The sequence below is a fragment of the Equus asinus genome, chromosome 10, assembly GCF_041296235.1.
Source record: "Equus asinus isolate D_3611 breed Donkey chromosome 10, EquAss-T2T_v2, whole genome shotgun sequence".
In the NCBI taxonomy this organism is placed as follows: Eukaryota; Metazoa; Chordata; class Mammalia; order Perissodactyla; family Equidae; genus Equus; species Equus asinus.
Window position 1 is genome coordinate 38,234,873 of NC_091799.1, and position 25,217 is coordinate 38,260,089.

The 25,217-nt window shown below is 43.3% G+C and overlaps 1 protein-coding gene across 4 annotated transcripts in view; it reads left to right on the plus strand.

Annotated features, from left to right (window-relative positions):
* Positions 1–25,217, plus strand: part of ABCA1 (ATP binding cassette subfamily A member 1) — a 131,751-nt gene that overhangs the window by 10,110 nt on the left and 96,424 nt on the right. For 3 of the 4 annotated variants that reach the window (XM_014840064.3, XM_070519100.1, XM_070519098.1), the window contains exons 2-3: positions 10,154–10,318; positions 21,372–21,465. In XM_014840064.3, coding sequence (XP_014695550.1) covers positions 10,253–10,318; positions 21,372–21,465 — 160 coding nt within the window. In that variant the 5' untranslated portion in view covers positions 10,154–10,252. Of the gene's footprint in view, positions 1–7,635; positions 7,776–10,153; positions 10,319–21,371; positions 21,466–25,217 lie in introns of those variants that run through there. The other variant, XM_070519099.1, reaches the window with a different exon arrangement.

Consider the following 25,217-nt stretch of genomic DNA (forward strand, 5'->3'; position numbering starts at 1 on the left):
TTAAGAAAAAGGCTAACAGCCTTCAGTTTTTGTTTCTCAGAATCACAAACATGAGGATTTAAACTTGTGATCTTATTCCTCTTTCTTCTCTTAATTTAGTGAGGCAGCCAGCAAAGTGGTTTGTTTGGGTTATTAGAGAGGAGTTTAATTTAAGGTTGGGAGGGCAGGGTTTAGACCCTGTGCCTCTGGGTCTGCTGTGGAACCCTGAGTAAATTCTCACCTGCCTAGTTAGCTGGTCCTCACCGAGCTGCAGAAACAGAGGCATCTCGCACACATGCTGTTTGCCTGCACCACGTCAAAATGGCTGGTGAAAGAAGACGGACGTTCTGGAGAAGGCTGCTGGGTTTGGTCACATACTCTGAACTAGAACTGGGAAAGAGCCTAGAGAGTAGGTAACTCATTTTGGCAAAAGTGAAAGGAATAATGTGTTGAGGTGGAAAAATTGTATCCAGGTGTTGATAGCTTCATTGAGTGAGTTCTTGACTTGTGCCTATAGGTTTAGCATTCCAGGCTCCTGACCAAGGCTGACAGTCTTGTATTCAGAGTTGAGCCCCTAGGGGAGGTGTGCTTGTTAGATGGCCTGTTAACAGGGGTTCTTGGAGCCTCAGTCTGGCAAGTTCTAGATTCTCCTTTGCTCACATGAAGTCAATGAAAATAAGACTCCTTCCCAACAAATTAGAGTGGTTTGAGGAAAACCAAATTAAATGTACTCCCGTTTGAACTTGTGTTTCTTTGAACACAGCTAGAAATTTTGTCGTGGTTTTGGCTACCCTTTACTTTCAGTGAAATTTCTGATTTGTTACTGTAGTGAACCTGCTACAAACTATCTTTTCTCACCCCTGAGGTTTTACTTCAGAGGCTTTCATTCCAGTGTTTATGGAGCACCGAGTCATCCTGGGCACTGGAATGGGTGTGGCAGAGAATAAGATGCTGAGAATAGCTTGCTGCACATGGCTTACAATTTAGCAGGGACCACCTGATAAGTTGGTACACTGTAAAAGATTGTAGGGAGAGCTGAAAAGATGGCAGCATTATAAAGCCCAGATTGCAAAGAGGTGATTGACTTGGAGGTTGGAGGAAGTGGGGTAGACAGGAAAACTGAGCCAGGTGCTGAAGGCTTGGAGGAAGGGGCAGTGTACCTACGTGGACAAGAGGAGTTGACTGCCGTGAGTGTGGAGAGAATAGTATGAGTGAGTGATGGGGCCTCCCCAAAGGGGATTTTGTGGTAAAACAATGGCCAGAACGGGCATCAGGAAACCAGCGTAAGCCCTTCACCTCTCCCACTGAGCTGGGCACTGGAGACAGCTCCAGTCTGTTCTCGAGAGGTCTTTGGGGGAAATACTACCTTCTGTAGACAGAGAAGAGAGAAGAGAGATTCCTTTAATAAACTGCCCACTCTGGGCCCCACCCTTGATGAATGCTTTACCCTGTGAAGTCAGCAGCACTAATCATTATAAAAGCTACCGTTTACTGGATACTTACTTTGTTCCAGGAACTGGCTAAATGTTTTATACACATCATTAGCTCTATATTACGGAGAGGATAAGGGGCCCGGAGTCCCCAGGGTGGCAGATCTGGTTGAGTAGAAGAGTCAGGATTCAAACCCAGTTTTCTCTGACTCCAAAACCTCCCTTCTCTCTACTGGGCCAGTTAATTCAAGAAAATAAAAGAGTTAAAGATGTTTGGGGGGCAGTTTGCGGCATAGGAGCATAGGGCCAAAGGAAGTGGAAGACAGTGAAGGCATTGGGTTTGTCTGTCCCCTAGATCCTTTGAGCACTTTTATAAAAATAAACCCTTTAGGCTGGGAGAAGGTTGAACCTCTGAAGATGTTGACCCTTCAGAGATGTAAGCCAAACAAAATGGTTTTTGCTGATACAGTCACTAAGCCTTTTATCCTAAAGTTCTCTTTGAAAACCCACTACAACAACAGGGAACATTATCCCATCAAGTTTGTCTGCAAATAAAGGACTGCTCATGGAGTCCTGCTTGTGTTTCTATAACTCAGGGTGTTTAGGACTTCAATAGTTTCTTCCCTGCGGGAAAGAAGGCCTTATTTTGGCCTTACGATTGTGGTTGAAAAAATTTGATTTTTTTTCTATGACACATAATGTTGACAGGTTGATTTCTTTTCTAGGGGAAAGGTTCTTTCCTATGTTCTACATACCCCCCACCAGGGAAAAAGCAAATAGTTGCATTGCTTGCTGAAGTGTTTCTTTGAAGATTGCTCTGTGTTTGCTTAATGGAAATTAGCAGGGGAAGAAGGGCTCTGTCTGACATTTTGTTAGAATTTCTCTGTAATTTTACAATGGTGAAACAAGAACTTGGGTGCAGGGCAGCTTCACTTTCAGAAACCCTGGCTGTTGACGCTTTTAGAAGGCCTGACTGTTTTAGCTAGCAGCAACTGGACTGTTGAGAGTGATAAAAAGGATCTTTGGTTGTCCAAATATCAATGCCATGATAGAAATAGATTTAAATCTTTTGAGTCTTCTTTAAAATAGAATTGTTGACAGCATGAGGAATTATGCTTCTCAGAAGCTAGGTGTGCAATATTCATGGTTCTCTTTTAACTTTCAGTGTTTATGTATTCTTTCATAGCCCTCATTTTGAAAATTAGCTATTAGCAAACAGTTTTGTCCAGGAAATTGAATATGCATTCCAGACTGAAAGAAGAGTATGCAGTTATCTATAGACTTGTTACTAATAATCACGTAAGTATGATGCGTTTGGTAATTTCAAGAAAGTCCCCTTAAGTTACAGATTCTTGGAATTGATAAAATTCACTGGATCTGTATTTTTTAACTGAGTAGTACAATAGCAGAGCCTCTTTTAGAATGAGAGAATTCTTTTAGAATGATAGAATGGCTTCATTTTATCCTTGACTTTTATCTTGGAGGATTTCTTGCACCTTTTGTCTCCTTAAATTTGAGTATTAAAATGTTATGGTCTAAGTAGGAATGCAATTTCAGGGGTTGCTAAGTACCAGCTCATGGCCTTTCTGCAGGCCTCTGAGAGCCTAATGGCAACTAAGGGCATTTTTACTGAAACTGTGCATCTGCAGGATCATCGGGGACTGCAAGGGGGTGAAATTTAAGGGCTCACAAGGATGGCCTTAATGGTGGAGAGCTCAGTAGCTTCTGGAGGCCAGAAAAGTTAAACTCTGGTAGTCAAATTAGCTTCAGGCTTAATAAAGCTGATGGGCTCAGTCTGGGAGAAGTCACAGGATGACTCAAAATCCCCTCCCACCACTACAGCAGCCATGTCCTGTCTTCAGTCACGGGTGTCGTGAGCCTGTTCAGTCTGGTCTTCTGACTGTCAGTAACCTCATTAGCTTTTCCCCTGAATGTGGCTACTGATCCAGAGACATGTACTCAAAGGAAGCAATTAAACAGCCAACCTTTTCCAAAGCAAACATGCTCTGTTGGGCTTACAGATTTCATATCCTCATTTTACAGGACCCTCCACATCTCTCTTTAGATGGGATGCATAAACATCTGTGATTTTTGCATCAGCATCTTATGAATAGGCAATCAGTTGACCTGCAGGCAATCAGTTGACCTGCAGTGCCAACACATTTTCAGTTCATATGTGATGTAGTTAAATCCTGCCTTAAATCTACCTCCTGCTTTGTAGGTTACTGGCTAGCTGTTTATTGGTATTTACATCTAGAAACAGTTTCATCAAGAGAGATCCTGATAGCCATCTTCAGAAATTTCAACTTCTGTCTCACTTCTAGTAACTATGTGGAAATTTGTCTAACAAAGGATGCACATACACACACACACTTTTACTTATTTAAAGTTTAGAGAAATAGCTGTCATAAAACCACTGTTTTTGAAGGATGAAGGTTAGTTGTTGACTTCCCGTCCTGCATATATAAACTATTTGGATAGAACTCGCAAGAAAATTGTGTTCAGAACAAACGGAATCATAGGAGAAATATCATGATGGGAAAAAGCATATCGGAGTTGTTGAAAAAATTATTTCTTGAGAAACCTGGAGGCCCACTCTGACTCTAGGGGATGACTCTGAGCAAGTCGCTTGCTTTTTGGGGGCCTCTGCTTCTCTATAAGATTGGAGCAGGGGTATGCTGTAAGCAGGTCTTCAAAACCGCATGGAATTCTATCTATCAGCTAACGCAGCCGTCCGCTGGAGGACAGCCTTTGTGAAAGGTTGTCCTCTTTTGCCTCTTCGGTCTCACTTCTCTGCCGCAGTGAGAACTGCGGCTTGTGTGGTTCCTACATCGAGACTGTCCCCTTCTGGAGCGTGCCCTGGCTAAGGGGTTGACTCCCAGCCTTGGAAGGAAGCTCAGCTCTAAAGCTGTAAGGCATGGTCTCACGTACTCCCAGTTTTCTTGCAGAAAGCAAAAAGACCAAGCGACCTTTTTGTGACTGCACAAACGAAGAGTTTCTGGTAGCAGTGCAAACATGTGCATCTTTTCCTATTATTGCATTTCCGTAGACAGATTTCATGCTTTAGAAGGGTGGAAGGCAGTCACGGGAAGTCGTTCCTGTTTTGATTTTTGCTTTGCCAAGTGGGGAAAAAACCCTCCTACCATGTCTTTTTAGTGTGTCTTCCTCTTCCTCTCTCCTCCTTTCTTCTTTATATCTCTTATCTTTCTTTAAAACTTATACGTGAGGTTCAAAAGGGCCAAACTGTTGTGGTGAGGAAGGGGGTGGGGGAGCAGTGTGGTATGTGCTGACTGGGGTCATCATTTCCCCTTTCACACCAAGCTCCCTCTGAACCTGTATTTTTTTCTTTTGCCAGCCTCACTGAGTCTGTCTGGCATTTCAGGTTTTTGGGTTTAGGGAAAAGTTAAAAGAATTCACAGTCCCAGCTATCATTTCGTGACCCTGTTGCAAGTAGCATATGGCCCACTCTCTCATTTCACTGTCCTCAAGGGGCTTCATCAGAAAGAAGTTACCCACCCCTGTGACTTTCTGTCTCTTACTCTGCTTTATTTTTCTTCGTGACTCCTACCACCCACTGCCAAATAACCCAGTGTTATCTGTCTGTTTTCCACCTCCCTGCTGGAATAGAAGTTCCATGAGAGCAGGAACTTTGCCTCTTTTGTTCATGCTGAATCTCCAGTTTCTAGAACAGCCTTGGCACATAATAGGCACTCAGTAAATATTTGTTGTGGCTAATGGGAATCGTGCAGAGTTAAGGCTGAGTTGGATGTTGAGTGAATAGCCATTGAGTGAATATTTTATACACTATTCACCTTCCTGGGAAACACACAATAATCAAGTTTTATACTATGCAGTGCTTAGGTCTTCCAAGGCGTGATTTGACTTGTGGACTATGTTAATTATTATAATAGAAGGTACTTTTTCACAGGGGGGCAGGAAGGTCAGGTTATTGATGTATAATTTACATACAGTTAAATCTACCCTTTGTAAGTGTGAGGTTTGATGAGTTTTGATGAATGTATATACTTGTGTAATCACTACCACAATCATGATGTAGAATAACTCCATCACTCAGGGCTCCTTTGCAGTCTGTCCTCTTCCCCACCATAACACTAGCAACCACTGATCTGATTTCTGTCTCTATTGTTTCACCTTTCCAGAATGTCATATAAACCGAGTCGTATAGTATGTAGTCTTTTGTGTCGGGCTTATTTCTCTCAGCATAGACTTTTGAGATTCGCCCATGCTGTTGCATATATCAGTAGTTTCTTTTTTACTGCTGAGTAGTATTCTTTTTTAGTTTATTCACTAGTTGATGAACATTTGGGTTGTTTCCACTTTGAGGTATTCCACGTAAGACTTCTATAAATATTCACGTACAGGTCTTTGTGTGCACACACTCTCATTTCTTGGGTGGATACCTGGGAAGGGATAGCTGGGCTGAATCCTAAGTCTGTGTGTAACTTTACAAGAAACTGCTAAACTGTTTTACAAAGTGGTTGCTCCATTTCACATTCCCACCAGCAGTCTATGAGAGTTCCAGCTGCTTGCGTATTTGCTAACACTTCTAGATTTTTAAAATTTTAGTAGTTCTAGTGGGTGTGTAGTGGTATCTCATTGTGGTTTTAATTTGCATTTCTTGCAACTAATGATGTTGAGTCTTTGCTTATTTTAGAAGGTCATGTTTTAACAGTTTGTTTATTTTCTAGATATTAATAACTTTAAAATATCGGTGGCATTTGGAGTGAAAATTTCTGTAAAAAATCGGTCAAAGGTTTGAACAATCACTTCTGCTAGGTCCATACTGTACAAAAGAAGGTTAGGGTGTGGAAACTATCCATTAAATTTTGGTGAGGGATGCTCCACCTGGGTGGCTGTTAATGAGACCTAGAGGGAGTGCCCCTCACACTTGAACGTGAAGCTTGGCAGAAAGCAGATTTCATGGCTCCACTGGCCTTGGCAGGACCTGCTCGGTCCGTAGCTCAACCTGGTTTTGTGGGAAGCAGACCTAGATTCAATTACATTTTCCCGGATGCCCCAGGAGTCACCTGGGGAGTTCAGCAGTCCTTTGTGGCCTTCACGAGTGTGTGGTGGAAGCCTGCAGAACACAGAGCTCCCTCTCTGGGGACAATTTACCTGAATTCGTTAATCAAGCTTGAGAAATCAGTTACCACAGGCCCAGGAATGCCACCACCCTAATGTTCTGAAACCCAATTCTCATGTCCATCTTTTAGTTAATTAGTTAAGCAGACAGTCCCCGAGCGCTTACTGCATGTCAAGTACCATTTTTCATACTAGGGAAAACAGTGATGAAGGAAACAGGAATGGTCCGTGTGGACTCAGAGTAGGGGAACAGAGGCTGCCCCCGCAGCACCTAGGAGGGGCTCCTAACCCAGGTGTTAGTGCAGAGGAGGTAATCAGGCGAGGATCCTGAGCAGGTGGCTGCTAAATGGAGACCTAAGGTTGAGGAGGAGTTAGCCAGGCTGACAGTTCTGTGAGCAAGTGTTTCAGGACAGGGAGCAACTCCAGGAAGTCCCAGTGATAGGAGAGAGCACAGCCTCTTCAGCGCCTGTGAGTAGTTTTCTGGGGCATCAGGAGGGGAGGAGTGGCAAGAGAAAAGGCTGGAGTCATCAGGGAGACCATAGTGAGGACTAGATGTTATCCTCAGGGCGGTGGGAAGATGGCAAAGGGTTTTAAGTGGGGGATATTTGGTTTAGTGGAATAACTTCTGTGATAAATGGATGGGAGGGGGAAAGACTGGAGGCAGGGAGACCAGTGAAGTGGCTGTTGTGGTCACCCAGGAGCAGGCTGAGAGTGGCCTGTTGACTCGCTATGATTGTGAAGTGGGACCTTTTCCAGCCAGTAACTGGAAATGTGCATAAGGGCAGGAGCGAACATGCTACTAGCTTTGGAACATTGAGAAATCCAGTACATAGGACCGCCTTCTTTTTAGTTCTGGTTTGTTTGTTCATTTCCTTGGAAAACTGATGTAGAAATGTGCTTTTGGCTTCACTTACCTGAGCAGAGGGGTTGGGCATTGCCAAACCCTCCTCTTTGGACAGAAGTACTCCCAACGATGATCTGAGGTGGGAGGAGGGAATTATGTGGATGGCCAGGGCCATGCCAAGGTCGGTGGGGAAATCGGGACAAGAAGCCTGCCTGTTCGCGCCCAGGAAAGCCAGAGCAGAACACTCTGCTGCTGCTCCGGGCTACTTCTTGCTCACCTTTTCTGCGTGTCTCTTGGAGATCGGAACTTGTCCCTGGGATCGGAACCTGTGATCTGGAGACCCAGAAACTCTACTTTTAGGAAGACATTCTCAAAAAAACTTCTCCTGCCCTTTTCTCTTCTCGTGAACTTCTATCGAGGTGCGTCTTCTCTTCCTCTGAGATTCTCCACTCAGGTTTGAGGGAGGCAATCTGTGCTCTGGTTTGGTCCCAGGAAATAGAAAAGAACGTTGGGACAGCATGTAACTGTGTCTCTGCTAGACGGTACCGATAGGAGAGAGCAAGATAAGTTAGGGGAAAGGAACTCATTTCTTTGGCACTAATAATGTGCCATCTACAATGTTGGGAATTTACTTATATTATCTCATTTAATCCTTGGAACATCATGCAAGGTAGATATTGTCATCTACATTTTATAATGAGGAACTTGGTGCTCAGAGAGCGTAAAGGCTTGGCCAAGGGCACATAGTTGGGAAGCTGGAGCTAATTCATATCTGGACTCTTTCAACTAGGTTAATATTCCTTTTAATTACAAACTTGTGTTCCAGCCTCCTCATTGTTACCTTGGGGATCTGAAAAGATTCATGTAGCTTCTAAATCAACTAAGTGATGCCTGGAGAGCAGCTTTTGCATGAGAAAAATCTAGCTAATTATTTATTTCACTGTTTCTGGAATGCAAGTCCTGTCCTAGGCCACTTACAGAACAGTTTGGGATTACAAGCACGCGTCTCACAATCGCCTTCTGGCTCTCAGCACTCGGAGGCCAGTTGACATCTTTAAACAGCAAATTGCAAAGGGACACAATGCTTGTTTAACTCTTCTTATTTTTGAAGTGAGAAATTTTGGGGGTCTGAGTCCTTCTAGAAGTTTGCTAATAAAGATAAGAAATAGGTCCTAAGGCTTGAATATTTCAGAAGAAATCCTGATTTGTTGGATTGTCAATGAATGAATCAAAATACATAATACTGGGTCATTCCTTTTTTTCAGACACTGCAAATTCTTTCCACTCTCTTTTTCAGTCTAGAAGTTTTTAATCCAAGTCTTGTAGGGGCAGAAGGGTAAAATCCGACTAGAGGTTGACCCTTGCATTGAGATCCGATTTGAACTTAAGGACTTTTAGTCCAGTACTTGTTTGGTTTTTTTTTTTATTCTTCTCCCCAAAACCCCCCAGTACATAGTTGTATATTCTAGTTGTAGGTCCTTCTGGTTGTGCTATGTGAACTGCCACCTCAGCATGGCTTGATGAGTGGTGCCATGTCTGCACCCAGGATCCGAACTGCCGAAATCCTGGGCCACCAAAGTGGGCTGCGTGAATTTAACCATTCTGCCATGGGGCTGGCCCCCTCGACCTTGGTTTTATATCCACAAGTGGTCGCTACATTCTTAGCTTTTTTTGCTATTTGTTCCTCATGTGTAATATCCCACTCCCACCTCTCCTCCACTAGAGGCCACAAGGATTAACTCAGCCATTTTAGAGGTAAAGCTGGTTTCTGGTTTCTGCTAAGGTTCGCGACTATGAAGTGCGGGCAGGGCCTGACTTTGACCTGTGTATCCCTCCCGTCTTGTGTTTTTCATTTTCTGTCCCTTCTTCAACTTTGGTATGACTCCTTGGGATTATTCCAGTGTTAAATAAATACAGTTGTTGAGTGGGCAGCTGCGACACCCAGAACGTTGTATCCCTTCTTTGTGAGGACCTCCTCTTCCCCAGCATGGCAAAGCAGTCCTCCAGGGAGCCAGGCTCTGCGTGAAGGTGCGGGTGGAGCCAGGCCAGAAGTGTGCATATGTCTGGACACTGGGAGCTTGTCAGTCTCACAGGCGATGCTCTCTGCCTGCCTTGGCTGATTCGATTCTCCACGGGATATTCTTTTCTTTCCACAGACACATAGCACTGGGATTGTCCTCATCACCTGGGAGCCAGGTATAGGTGGCATTTCCTTAGTGTTTACTCACAGTCATCTAAGACATACTGTGGCTTTCCGGATCGGGAAACCGCTTTATCCATGGTGCCATTTATCATTTGAAGGACTCGACTTTGTGGCCAGATGAAAATGTAGTCTACAGTGAATTTCAGGGAATAGCATAAGTTACCCCAGGTTCAAGGCAAAATTGATAAACGCTGCTGACATTTTGTGTGAGGGGAGGCATTTTCCTAGAGAAGGGAGGGAGGTCTCTGAGATTCCAGTATGCCATTTCCAGCCTCCGTGTTTTGGCCACTAAGATTGCTCATGTAAGTCTGTTTTCATAAGTGTATTTTTCATTCCCGAGTGATCACATCAGTGGAGCTAAAATGATTAGGATTATAATGACTAGCTCACAGGCTACCACCAGAAAACCTCCAGAATCTCTGTTTATTGGAGAACCCCCAGGCTGGAAGTCGGGGACTCATGACCTGTTGAGTAGTCATGACGCAGACCTGGGTGTTGAGGTCTCCCGTGAGGAGGTTGGAGTACCAGCCCTCACTGGCGTATGGCTTTGCAGCAATAACTGACAGCTCTCTCCCCTCCTGCTTTATCTTTCAGTTAATGACCAGCCACAGCGTCCCTGCCCTGAGCTCTGGCCACGGCCTTCACAGGCTCCCAAGCCACACGCAGGTTGCCGTGGGTGCCAGCTGAGGTAACATGGCTTGTTGGCCTCAGTTGAGGTTACTGCTGTGGAAGAACCTCACTTTCAGAAGAAGACAAACGGTAAGCGTGGGTTTCTCCAGGGGCGTCTCCCATGCTTTTCTTCATGGTTTTGAGTTGGGGATTGGAGGAGGGGAGAAGGAGAGTCTTCTTGGTTTTCTCAAAGTGATTGAATGAATGTGACCCTGGTGGACGCAGGACTGTGTGGTCCTGATATGGCCCTATTGCTTATCACAGAGGGCCGATTTTCAGCCGGTCAGAAGTCTTGGCTTTGGTTTGTGGTAGTGCCCAGGCACGAGTTCAGACCTCAAGCATCTGGCACAGAATTGCCCCTGACCATTCCACTTTTTCCTTTTGCTGCAGTCCTGAGGGCCACCTGGCTCTCCAAGAGAACCTAATAGGCCCCCCGTATTTCTGGGAGGTGGGAATAAAGTGAGTTAGTGGCCTAGCTCTTAGAGCTCAGAGACTGGATCTCTTAGTTCAGTGTAGACGCTCTCCTTTCAACTTTGATTGCAAGCCTGGAGGGATATAGAGCTGAGATTTGTTTTATTCCTGTGGATTGTTCTAAGCCATTCACTTCCCAGATGGGACAATAATTCTTCGAGTAATCCTGAGCAGATCATCTTTAATGCACACGTGAATAGTATTTTTCCACAGAGGAAGCTGAAGGCCATAAGGCGTGGTGAACTCCCGGAAGCTCAGACATCAGCTCTTTGCTTGTCTATCTCTGAACACTCAGAAATCCCATCTAGTCTCCTGGGTTTAGCTGCACCTCTCTGTAGTTGGCTTCTAAATCTCTGTTTCCTGCGCTGCCATTTTTCCTGAATTCTAAGCCTACATCCCCACTTGGCTGTCTTAACAAAGCTGAACACGTCTGTAACTAAAATGGTCATCTTTCTTAGACTCAAAGAGCTGTGAGGGACCTTGGAGAGAATTGAATTCAGCATCTCTCAATCTAGAATAATGCTTGGACCACCTTTAAAAGCAAAAAAAAAAGGCAGTGTTCACTAAATTTCTTTTTTGTTATAATGTTACTTAAATATGTGCATATATGAAGATAAACTAGAGATAAACTCCTTATACTTCCAGGCTATTATACAATCATATGACCCATACGTACTTACAAATTAAATGCAAACAAAATTGCAAAACCAATACAATTCAAATTAACACCGTTAATGTAGTAAGACAGCTGACATTGGTTAGCTGAAACCAAATTATGAGTAGGAATGTGACTTTGGCTGTGAATGCTGTAGTGCTGACCCTTTTGAGATCGGACAGTCTATATGACTATGTGCTCATGGCTCAATTCTCCAACCATTTTTCCAATAACCTTCATTTGATGTCATTTGGCTTTCATTTGGTCCAATCTCATCATTCATAAATTGTGTCTGCATCTGTTCCTTTCTCATTAGGTTGCTACAATTATATTGGGGCCAACACAATCACAAACACAAATATAAACTTCGGCTTTGAAGTCTTGTGCCAGAACTTGGTCATGAAGTAGGCATTGAGAAAATCCAGACATGTTTATTTGAATTTGTTTAGATGACCATTGAAATGAAAACACAAAATGTTTAAAATCCTCAGAGAACTCATATATAATCCCTCATGAATATATATGTATATTTTCTAGTTTGAGAAACACTGATTTTTTTTAGCCCCTCATTTTACAAATGAGTACTGAATCCCCAGGTCACTAGTGAGAGAGTAGTAACTAGAATCTACATATCTTATCTGTCTTGGGTAATAATAATAGTAATAGTAAAATATAACATAATATTATATAATATAGTAAAAGCAAACACGTAGAATGAGCTTCCATGTGCTAGGCACTAAAGTAGGTTGTTAATTAGATTAATCCTTTTAAGACCCTATGAAGTACTCTTACTTCCTTGTTTTGGGGAACTTGTGTTATTGTATTATTTCCTTGTACCGGGCAACTTGAAGCAGAGAAAGTTTAAGTAATTTGTCTGAGGTCCACACTGCTAGTCAGGAGCACACGTAGGGTTCAGATCCAGATAATCTGACTCTAGAGTTGGTACTCTAAACCACTGTGTCAAATTGCTTTACAGTAGTATCATTATGTTTTCTATCCTCAGTCTCAAAATCTTCAAGTTTCTAACCTCTTCCTTGCCTTTGTCCGTGCCTCCCATGGCTGTTCCCAGGTCCTGTGTGTTCATCTCCTCTCCTCATTTCTTGGCTCTCTGTGGTCCAGGTCTCCTGCCTCTTCTCATCCTGGTGGCAACAGCCCACGTGATGGGAAACTCTCTCTGCCATAGTGTGTCCATTAGCCAGTGAGTAGTGGAAAGAATTGTGTCATCTTAGCAATGAAAGGAGGTCTCAAGGGTAGTCCAGTCCAAGCCTCTCATTGTACAGATGAGAACACCAAGGCACAACGCAGGGAAGGGATTTCCCCAAGGTCAACCAAGGGATCAGGAGCACAGGGTCCTGGAATAGGATGTAGGGTGGGGCCATCCAGACTAGGCCAGTCTCCAGTGGTCACAGCTTGTTGCTTCTTGCTCAGTATAGCTTATGGGTTCAAAAAAGTTAAGGGGCCGGCCCGGTGGTGCAGCGGTTAAGTTCTCACGTTCTGCTTCTCAGCGGCCTGGGGTTCGCTGGTTCAGATCCCAGGTGCAGACATGGCACCGCTTGGCAAAAGTCATGCTGTGGTACGCGTCCCACGTATAAAGTAGAGGAAGATGGGCACGGATGTTAGCTCAGGGCCAGTCTTCCTCAGCAAAAAGAGGAGGATTGGCAGTAGTTAGCTCAGGGCTGATCTTCCTCAAAAAAAAAAAAAGGTTAAGATCAGGGAGATAGACAGGTTTAGTCAAGGCAGTCTGTAGCCTTGTGGCAGAGTTCTTGTTGAAGGAGGAAGTAGGGACCCAGCATCCTGACACAAAAGGGCTTTTCTAGATAATACAGCACTGCCTGTGAGCTTGTCCTTGTTTCCTCCCTTCCTGATTTCTAAAGGAAATGTATTTTGCTGAACGAGAAAGAAACATCATTTATGTCAGGTCGCAGATGCTTAGATTGTCAGAGCTGGGAAGATCTGGCCTGTCCCCTGTACAGTTAGTGGACCTGGTGTTTGGGGCAGGGGGACAGGGTTCAGAGTGGGTTCATCATGGAAGTAGCACCAGAACCAATTTCCTGGGGGCCCTCCAGGCACAGGCCCTTTTTAGCAGGCTTTGCTTTATCTGTACTAACTGTTTAATGTCCCTGGATCTTAAATTCTGACTGGTAGCTGCTTCCCAATCCACCTGGCTTGCATTTCTAGATTGTATTGATTAGACATTGGAACCTGTTAGGGGCTTTGGTGCCACTTTGTTAGCTTGTGCACTCGGAACCAGTTCTGCCCATTAGGCAGAGGAAGAAGGTAGCAGCTCCGTGATCGTTCTTGCCCACACTGTATGGAAAATCATTGCTCGTTACCACCTTCTGAGATCCTGGCGTGCACACACTTGGCCCCAGAGCCTGGCACCTGGGATATGCTTAATAAGTATTTCCTGAACAAGTGGTAAATGTGTCAAATGGGCCATTAGTTTGCAGGTCTCAAGGAGGCTGCCCTGCTATAGGGGCCTGTGTGCTGGTGCGAGGAAGAGTAGAAAGAATTTGTAAAAGCTGGGAGCTGAAGAGCACACCCCAGGGCAACCTTGTTGAAAGGCATCCATTTGCCCTTTTGCTCAGCGTCCTTGTTTGCTAATGAATCCTGGGGACCTCTTTCTTGTGCCCCCATTGTGCAGCCTCATGGGAACCATCAGGCAGGGTTAGCTTTCCGCTATTCCTGTCGGGCACAGAATGCATTGAAATTGAGTTGCGAAACTTGGGTGCAAAGCTCAGTTTGGGTCCAAAGTAACTGTTAACTTGTGTGGGTGGCAGTCATTCAGTACAAACAGGGCTTGGGACAGGAAGGGTGAGGGGCTTCAGAGTCCTCAGGATCCCTCATCCGATTTTAGGCTGAGCCAGAGACCAAGGTCCCCATGGGACAGATGGGACCAAGTAGGGCCATATGGCCTCTCTTTTTAGACTTTGCTATTAATTTTCTCAGTTAGATCTGATTAGCCATGTGGCTGAGAAAATAGGTGATTCAAATTTTTGCATAAATTAGAGTATCAGTATTTGAGCATTGTTTAATGACAAGGAATAAGCTATCAAATAAATAAAAATTAAAACTCCCCATTTAGAAGCCATTAGAGAATTTTTACAGGGTAGATGGAAATTCTCCACATCCCCTCCCCAGTTTCAGTTTCACCTGACACATTTCTTCCGTGTCCTTAGTGCTGGCCTGGCAGTGATGGTTCAAATCCAGAGAATAATTCTAATTGTTATCTAATTTCAATTCAATTCTAATTCCAGCTTGACCACTATATACCTCAGTGGCTTAGGGAAACTCATTTCTCTTGACTTTTAGTTTCCTCTTCTACAGAAGGAAGAAAGTTAGAACAAATAGCCATTTATTGTTTCATTGAGTAAATATTTATTGAGCATCTACTGTCTGTAGGACAGTGTGTTGGGTGTATAGTGGTGAAGCAGACAAACGTGATCCCTGCCCTCAGAGAGCTTATAGTTCAGTGAGGGAAGCTGATATGAAACACATTATCATGGAAGTAAAAACATAATAACAAACTGTGATAAGTGTTCTAAAGAAAAAAACCCAGACAAACTGTGGTACTTTTTTAGATACTCCCAGGCTGTGGTCAGGGACTCTAATTTCGAATGGAAGGGCATGACATTTAAGCTGAGAGCCCTGAAATTCAAGCAGCATTTGACCAGGGGCAGGTCAGGAGCTCACAGATCAGGGGTACTGTATTCCAGGCAGAGAAACAAAGGGTGTGAAGGCCGTGGGGCCAATGCATGTCCCTGAGTCAAGGAACAGAAAGGCCAGAGGCACTGGTGGAGTGAATGAAGACTGGCTGGGGGGAGCTGGGAATCAGCAGGACCACATCACGTAGGACCCTCGAGCTAGAAAGGGCAATCGAATTTTATCTTACGTGCAGAAGGAGTCCCTCAGGTAGATAGGTCTTGATTACGAGGGTCAGATTATGTGGTCCTTGGCACTGAGAGGATTTGAGTGACAATAGCCCAAGGAGACAGTTATAATCATTGCATACATATGTACCATTTTATGCTCTGTTTTCTTCTTTCATTTAATGTTCTTTGATGTCTGTGTTCCCATACTTCCAAATAATCTTCATATTTATAATAATGATTCTGATGTGTAGGCCGCATTTTGTAGTTTTGAAAGTACTTTTATATCCATTACCTTCTTGATTTTCACAGCAATTCTGAGAGGTGTACATTACAATTTCTGTTTCACAGGTGAAGAAAGTATTGTAAATTAGTTAGGGAGAGGAGGGGCTGGATCTTTTGGACCCACATCTGCCATCTGCTGTTGACATTTCTGGTAGCTTTACAGTAAGCCATCAATGCAGTTTTTATTTTCTAAGTTCATACTCTATGGCCAACATGTAGATGTTTCCAGTGTTTGCTGTTATAAATAAACTACTATAAAGATTTTATACATCTAGACTTTTCTTACTTTTGTATTATTTCCTTAGGCCAGAATCTCAGGAGTAGGATTATTAGGTCAAAGAAGAATGGCCTTTGAAGTATGTGATCAGATGTCCCTCCAAAGGATCAAATCATTTGAAGAGCCACCATCAATGTGTGAGGCTTTATAGTTCTGGAAGGGCAGGCCTGGTTTTAAGAATTGTTACCAGCCCCCGCCCCAGCCTTTCTCTGATGTGGTCTTTAAGATTTCGCTTTAATTTGCCCAGACCTAATTGAGGTGTATGGTATCTGGAATGGGTCTAAAATTAATTTTTCTTCACATTCATGTTGTGTCATCCCAGCAGCTTTTATCAAACAGGGATTCCTTTTCTAGTTATGTCTGGAACATTTATTAACATCTTCTTTGTGTAGGGGGCTCTTTTGGGGTTATTCAATTGGTCATGTGATAAAAATTTTTTATTTTGATGCTGGTACAGCCCAGAAGGTGCTATTACTTTGGTGAACAGTCTGATGTCTTGGGGCGCTCTTTGTCTCACACTTCCTTTTTTGCCTCTCAGAATATTCTTTGATACTTTCATCTCTTTCTTTTCCCCATTGACTCTTACTACCTTATCAAGTTCTAAAAAGTATTCTGTCACCCTTTCACTGCCCCAGGGACGTTTGGTAAGGTCTGGAAACATGTTTTGGTTGTCACAGTCCTGGATGGGGGTGGTGGTGCTGCTGTTGCTTAGATGTCAGGGATGCGGTCAACATCCCACAGTTCGCAGGCGAGTCCCCCACAACAGTTATCTGGCCCAAAATGTCAGTAGTGTCGCTGTTGAGAACCCTGCCCTAGAAATGCTTGCTCGTGTTATCCCCATGTTATAGCTGAGGAATAATGGGATGGAAAGCGGATGCTTTGGTGCTCCCCAGAGCAGCTCAGTGTAGCAGTTTATTTAACCATCAGAATTATTATTTGAATACCCAAGACGAAAAGAAAGCTTCTGAGTTTCTGACTTTGGTGAGAAACATCTTTAGAAAACAGTGTTCCTCTCTATCTCCTCCACCTCGTGGGGGAGGAGGTGTGGAGGTGGGTGGGTGGGTACCAACGTAAGATTAGAAGAGTTTTCTGTAGGAGTTTGTAGCAGGAAAGCATCAGTCTTATTTCCAAGCTATTTATGAGGGCCTGGGTGTAGGACAAGTGCTAAGCTTAGAGATGGGGGAAAAATCTGATTTTGATAATAAGTGGAGCCAGAATGTCATTCCTTGCAGAAGTCAAATTAGGTTTCTAGAGGGAGGCTATTAGGAAAAGAAATCCCTAGAACATTCCTCTGCATTTGGAAGGTGAATTCTGTGTTCCACGACAGAAATAATTGTAGAAGTAGCAAGTAAAAGGGCGCGGATTGAATTTTGTCTCTCGTGAGTTCTCCGCTTTGGATGCTGTGAGCTGTGGAGACAGGCTCTTCGTTCGTTCATATGTGTTAGTGTCTCAGCTCAGCAAAGTCTTTGAAAGATGAAGAATCTAGATACCTTAGTAATAGGGCAGGGATTGTAAGGTGGTTGGGGTGCATAGTGGCTAGCTAAGAGCAGGGACCCTTGAGTCGGACTGGCTTTGAATTCTGCCTCTGCCATTTACCCAGCTTGTATCCTTGGGCTATTTAGTAATTCTTTGAGCCTCAGTTTCCTCATCTCCAAAATGGGTATTATAGTACTAACAGGTTATTTGAAGATTAAATGAGTTAATATATGTAAAGCAGTTAGAACACTGATACATAGTGAGGCCTATTTAAGTGTTAGCCATTATTATTATTTTCAGTCTTTTTCTTACCTCTTTCCTTAATCTGCTTACACCCTCTGTCTTCAGTTGCTGAATATGATTTGTAAGATTTTCTTTGTGCCCTTTGCTACCCGTGCCATGGGGAAGATCCATTCTTTTTTCTTTTCAGTCAGCCCACATATTTTGAGCATTGGCTACCCTACAGGGTCCTACATATGGGGGTTGCAGAGATGTTCAGGAACATGAAGCTTGATTCACTGGGTCAGATCAGTGCTCAGGAGGGCTTTTGAGTGCTAGACTCTTAAATGGCCATCTTAAAAGGTATATGTCCCAACCATGGCTCTGTGAGAGGCAGCGTGGGTGCAAAAGCACATAGGGGTCAGTAGATCTGGATTCAAACACTGGTGCGCTCTCTTCCCAGGCTATGGCTTGTAACCTGTCCGAACCTTAGTTTCTTTACTTCTGAAATGGTAATGATACAACCTACCTCACAGAGTTGCATAAAGATCCCTGGCACACAGCAGGTGCTCAGTATTGGCTGTAGCTATTATGAATCTACAGGCCACAGGTTCATTTTACCTCAGTGGACCCTGTCGATGTTTTTTGACGGTGGCACCTAGTGGGGTTGTTTTCTTGCCTGGGCCACCTACTGTGTCAAATAGAATTCCATGGGGCCTCCACAGTTGAAGAGAACTAGCCACTAATCTCAGCCAGGCTGCTGGCTGTCTCTGTGGCTTACTCTTCCTTGAGCTTTAGCCTTGCTGCATTTAAAACAGAGACAACAAGGGTTCCCTACAGCACGGGCATGTTCAGAGGTTTCAATGAAGTAGTCCATATATAATGCGCCTGCTACATTTTGGACTCTTAATAAATAAATGGTAGCTACTATTTATCCTAAAAGTACAAATGTAGCTTCAGAGCTTCAAGATTGATGACAATTATGACTCATAATTGATGACTCATTTAAGTAAGATCGTTCTTTATTTAATTTTTTATTTTTTTATGAGTTCACTATTCTTTTTTTGAGTTCATTCACAGCTTTGCCATTTTTAAAAAGTTTTAGAGCCAGCCTTGATGGTCTAGTGGTTCAAGTTTGGCACTCTCACTGCTTCGGCGGCCCGGAGTCACTTCCCAGTCACGAACCACACCACTCGTGTCAGTTGCCCTGCTGTGGTGGCGGCTCACACAGAAGAACTAGAATGACTTACAAGTAGGATATACAACTACGTACTGGGGCTTTGGGGAGTGGGAAAAAAAAGAGGAAGATTGGCAACAGATGCTAGCTCAGGGTGAATCTTTACCTGCAAAAAAAAAAAAAAAAGACCCCAGAAGTTTTATTCCTGTCTGTTAATATTTGTAAGTGATTTTATTTAGCTATAAGCTTGGAATAACATACAATTTTGTGTTCTGCATTTTTCACTGAATTTCGCATGGTTGATAGTGTCTGTGTTTCGTGAACACTGTTGTAATGACTGCATAGTATATTGTTGAGTAGATGTATATGGTTTGATCATCTCCCTATTGCTGTGGAATTAAGTTGTTTCCAATGTTTTGCCATTATAGTGTTTTGAGGAATGAATAACTTCATGCATATAGCTTTTTGATACTTTAAATTTAGTTCTGTAAGATGTATGCCTAGGAATATTACTTGGTCAAAGGGGATAAACATGTCTTTTGAATATGTGGAGACAAATGGCTTTCCCAAAGGGCTCAACTGATTTGTATTTCCAGCTTCATTATTCTATAAACTTAAGTTCATTTTCTTTACTCAACAAATATTTTTTAAGCCCTTATCATGTGGCTTAGTGAGTAGAAGGTGACACTAGGGGAGAGGCTCCTATATAAATAGGGCCCCTGCTCTGCCAAGTGCTGTTAAAGGCTCCGAGTATTTGGGAGCTCCGATGAGGGACAACCGGCTCAGCTGGTAGAAGAGGCCGAATGTCGTTTGAAAGCTTGGAGATTTCAGTGTGTGTTGCCTGTTTGGGATTATTTACAGAAATATTTAGCAAGAACAGCCCCATCTTTGGTCTTTGAGACCCCATGACAACATGCTGTCTTCCAAAGAGGGACCCATTTGTCTTTTTTTTTTTCTTGGTGTGCTGTCTGTAGCAATGTATTTTTCATAGTTATTTGGTAACAGTGTTTTTTTGTTCTATTAGAGAAGTGATATGTGCTCATTACGGAAAATTTAGAAAGCATAGGGAAGTATTGAAAAAAATCACACATGTTCTTACCACCCCAGGACATCCACTATCATCCTTGGATTTCCTTCCGAAAAGATTTTTAAAAGAGTTTAATGTGGAACCATATCAAAGGTCTTTGGAAATTAAAAATGGTTTATTTAAAATACCAAAAATCCAAGAACAAATAATAAACAAAAAAACCAAAAAACAATTTGAGGCACCACAATAGCAGAAAGGTTAAATTAATTATGATCTATTCACAGTGTGGAATATGAAGTCGCCACTAAAATCCATATTTTAAGAGAATATTTTATGGCATGAAAACAGTCCCAATATAGTGTTAAGTGAAAAAGCAAAATACAAGTATATATGCTGTGTAATCTCACCTTTGTAGAGAAAAGATATAATTTATGTATGCATAGAAAAAAAGACAAAAAATATTAACAGAGAACCATTGTAAGCTCAGTTTACTAGGGATTATCTCTGGGAAGTAGGATTAAGGGTGATTTATATTTACCTTTTCATACTTTACTGTATTTTTTTAATTTCAAATTTTCCACACTAAAAATATATAGACTTGAGGATCAAGAAAAAATTTCTGTTTAAGGAAAAGGGGGGATTTCATACTAGTGTTCTCTTGCTTCATGACTCTCAAACCACACTTGTAATTACTCTTAACCATGAGGCCCCATGACTCTTCTGGCCTCTTTGGTGTTCATCCTAATTACAATGTCGGAGTCTAGAAATGAAAGGAAGCAACAAGGTGTGAGACTTCAGGCAGTGTAACTAGTTGTCTGAACACCACTGGTTCAATTAAATTATGTCTAATGATTTCCATCCTGTCCCTGTGCTTACCTATCCCCTGGTAACTCATTGAGGCAGGGTTTCCCTTTAGGGAAACCTCATTGCTTTAACCAGTGGATCATGCTTGCTTACAAGTTTAATGATCTTCCAACCCGTTGGAGACGATGGTGACCAGACGTTAATGGATGGAAAGAACTTTGCACTCTTTCCAGTCTTGGGTGCACACCGGTCAATATAGAACCATGTGTGTGAATTTCCATTGTCCTTTTAAGTCCTCTTTTCTGCCCCATGGGGTAACTTCGTGTGCCTTTAAAGGAGCGGAGGTGGTGTGTATTTAGCCAAGCAGGTTGCCCTGGCCCTCTCCTTTCTATAGATGGTCATTACATACCTGCCACTGCTCTAAGGCTGGGAATGCAGAGATGACTCAGACCCAGTGCTTGCCTTCAGGATGCTCTAGTGCCGTGAGGAAGCCAGCGACAGAAACAGATGCTTTCAGGGGCTCGAGGAAAATGCTGTGGGAGGAGTATGCAGGGGTTTCTGTGGGAGCACAGGAAGAGCACTTCTAGCTCAGCCTGAGATTTTAGTAAAGGAAATTATACCTGGTTGGATCTTGAAGAAGCCGGATGAAGCAGGTTGGGAAGCATCTTCCCTTTCTTAAAGAAAACAGATGTATGTAATAGTATGTTTTAAGGTGAGAACTGCAAATAATTCAGTGTTATTAAAGCTTAGAGAGTGGTGGGAGAGGCTGGAGAAGTTCATCAATTGTTTAATTAACTTTCCTGTGGATTTCCCGAAGCCCAATAGCATTAGGCATCCATGTGATTTTTTAAATTCACAGTGCTTTGTCTTATTTCCCACTCAGTGTCAGCTGCTGCTGGAAGTGGCCTGGCCTCTATTTATCTTCCTGATCCTTATCTCCGTTCGGCTGAGCTACCCACCCTATGAACAACATGAATGTGAGTATCTGAGTGTCCCGCCTGAGACTTGCCACGGGCAAGCGAAATCCAGGCACTGGGCATGGGCTAAATTTGACCTTTCTCAAGATGCTGTCTTTAGGAAACACCACAAATAGTTTGGAACAGAAAAGCTCGGCTTCCAATTTTTTGATAAGGCATGAACTCAGGAAACTATTTTCAGTCCTAGTGAATGGTGATAATAGTAATTATAATAATAGCCAACATCTGTTTCATACATTTTAAATCATGAAAGTAAAATAGCCGTCCTGGTAGTTCAGAAAGTCATGATTAAAAAAGCCCCCTAAGGCAATGCCTTACGCCACTGTCATCTGGTCCCTGCCAGTCATTTTCATATAAATTATGTCTTTATTACACACTTGCAAATCATGGAACATACAATTTTAAGCAGCATTTGTGTAGAACTTCTTAGATTGACTAATATCATTTCATTTGATTCTCATAACAAACTTGTATAATAGACTTTATTACTTTTTTTCATTTGCTTTAATTTCTTGATAAGTAAATTGGAGCTCAGAGGAGTGCAGGGACTTGCCCGAGGTCACATGTCTAATAAGGCTTTATGTCACATGACATAAAGCTCAGGTTCTCTGACTCCCAGTCATGTGTTTTGATGATGGCCTTTACAGTGAGCGTAGAAAGTTTAATAGTGGCTGAGAACATCAGCTGTAAGCGTCAGGCTACCTGGGTTTGAATCCTGGCTTCAACACTGACCAGGTATATCACCTTGGGCCAATGACTTAGCTTCTCTGGACCTGAGCTTGTTTCTGTATTTCTCATTTCTATAAAAAAGGAATAATATAATACCCCATATAGTTGTGGTGAGTGTTATTTCACAATCACAGTCTTTGTCTTCGAGCTGGGCTTGCAGGATGGATTAACACTGCAGAAATGTCCCAGTCGAAAGGATCAACATTTATATGGGATATTTAGCTGGCACCTCTCTTCTGTTGCCCCAGTAACCTTTCTTACCATTAACCAGCTTCACCCACACCCCACCAGCCCCATAGGCTTGTAGGATACTGTTCTTCAAGGAAGAGGTGGGGCCAGGGTCATCTTTTCATGTGTTCTTGGTCTCACAGCACACCGTGGCAGTTATTTACCTCCTAATTTGCTCGTACACATAATACATATTCAAGTTTTTAAAAAGCCCACAAAACCTCAAGACCATTCTACTAGATATGATTTTCTGATTTCTCCATAAAAAGGAAAAGAGCATAAAACAAAATATACACTTAATTTGTGGGCCTGGGAGGTAATTCTGCTTTCTCTTTTGGAAGCCCAAAGATCGATGAGCACATGCATATTTAATTTTATTTAAGCATTACCCTAAGCCCCAGTGAAGTACACGTTTTAGCGAAAACTCAGCTTTTTCATGTGCTAGGCTATCCTCTTTCTGGAATGATCTCAAGTAGGCAAGATGGTGTAGTGGAAATAGCACAGGCTTTGGCATCAGACAAATTGGGTTTGTTTGGATCCCTGCTCTGCCACTTGCTGAGGTTGTGATCTTGGGCAAGTTGTTGAATTTTAGCCCAGATTCCTCTGAATCGAGACCGTAGATTCTCAGAAATGTTGTGAAATTCCTATACCTATAGAAGGCAGATGAGACTTTTGCCCTCCAGCTGTGCACTTCTCACAACCTTACCTCCTATTCTCACCACTTTCTAGGGACCTAACTGGAAGGTCAGAGAGCTAAGGTGAAACTTGCAGAAGTGTCTTGTCTCTGTGGTGTATAATTCTTCCCCATAAATCTTGCCCATTTGATCCAGAGCCATCCAAGTCCTAATCACTTCTCTGGGTCCTGGGAGTCCATTATGCTATTTGATTGGCATCTTGGGCACCCAATGCCAAGTCCTCATCCTGCTTTTGTTTGCAAATCAGGTGGCACACAACATATGGGGATGGGTCTTTGCTTCAACACCAAGGTATAGCCTGAAACACCTTCGCCTTCCATTGCCCTGTGCTGCCTGGACCAACACCGCCCTGTCCTTGATGCCAGTATCTTCAGGAGGTTAAAGGGGACACTCCCTTAGTCCTTCAAGTATTTGGTTGGGTTACATAAATTTCCCCTGAATGAAGAGCTGCTGACTTAGGCAAGGGACCTTGTTTGGTTTTCCTTGAACTATTAACAGGGAGATAAGGGGGTTAACTGAGTAAATGTTCAACAGGCCAGAGTCCCTGCAGAGAATGGCCAAAGGGATCAGATCTTGTTACATCCTTGCTCTGGATATTGCCGCTCTGGTTGGAATATGGATAGAAGAAAAGCACAGATAGAAGGACCCCAATATTGAAATGCAAAGTGTAGCAAGTCTTGGCCATGAGTTAAGTTCTCAGGAGACTGTGTTAGCACATTTGCATGAAAATAGTAAGATGAATAAAACAGGGTTCCTGGTTTGGAAGAAGGTGGTAGCTGTGAGATGGAAGGAGTGTTCCTGGCTGGACAAGAGCAGAGTAAATGCTATTATAGGCTTACCACCACAATGCCTCAGTTATCCCAACAGGCCCGTTCATTGAGCCTGGACCCTGTGCTGGTCACCATGCTACGTCTCTGCCTGGAAGAGCTCCTGGAACACCACAACTCTGTGAAGTAGACTGTAATTTTATTACCATTTTACAGATGAGGAAACTGAGGGTTCAGTGACTTGGCCAGAGTAGCTGTTTAGCGAGTTGCAGGGACTGGATATGCATCCCAGTTGGTCTGAACCCAAAGCCTGTGAAGCTACATGGCTCTTGGCCACCTAGAGCCATGCTTCTTAATGGTCCTTAACTCTTTTGGGGTCACAGATAACCCTGAGCATATGATGAAAGCTGGAGCCACGGCCTTTCTTTCCAGAGGAGTTCCCACATGCCTGGTCCTCAGGTTAAGAGCCGCTGGTTCCAGGGCACATTTATCTTAATCCTCATAAGCAGCACCCATAGCCAACTGCCACAAACCAAACGGTGCCTTTCCTGCCTAGGACCAGCTCAAATACACCCAATCATGCCGTTTGTAAGAAGGTCCTCCATAAGGAAGGGAAGAAAGTGAGCAGATGATCTGTTGGATGGGGCTCGTTGTTTTGATGAGTGACAAAACAGCAACAACAAGAAATGTCACTTCACAGATGACATCTGACCCCAAGTCAGTATGTTTAGTTGGTGCCTTTGAGGAGCTCGTGAGCTGACAGAGGAGGTGAAAGTAACATACATTTGGCCAACAGAGGACAGTGCCAGTGGGGATTGAAAAGAGCTCAAAGGAGGCCAAAAGTATAAGGGAAGGAGCATGGGTTGGGATCACAGAAGTGTGAGTTCTACTCCCAGTCCTGCCCACTGACTCCCTGAGTGTTCTTCATCAGCCTCTTTATCTTGCCGTCATTGCCTCCTTATAGTGTGAGGGAATTCACTGAGGTCATCCAGAGGGCCCGTCTCTGTCTCGAAAGATGAGGTGGGCTGTGGAAGATGAACTAATGATGACCAAGTACTTGCTGAATGCCAGGCACTTTCTGTCTGTGGTCTTATCTGTCCCTCTCATCACTTTCCCAAGACTGGTGTCATGAATCTCATTCTACAGATGATGTCAAGTAGATTAAGAACTGGGTCTGATACCAGGTTTCCAACTCAGGGTTGGATTAGTCCAGAGGTGGCAGGTCTCTGGGATGTGGGGAATGGAACAGACAGATTTGGGATGGAGCAATGGGTGGGAGGAAGCAAAAGAGATGGATAGGACTTCCTATCAAGTTCCAAAATTGCTTCAAAGC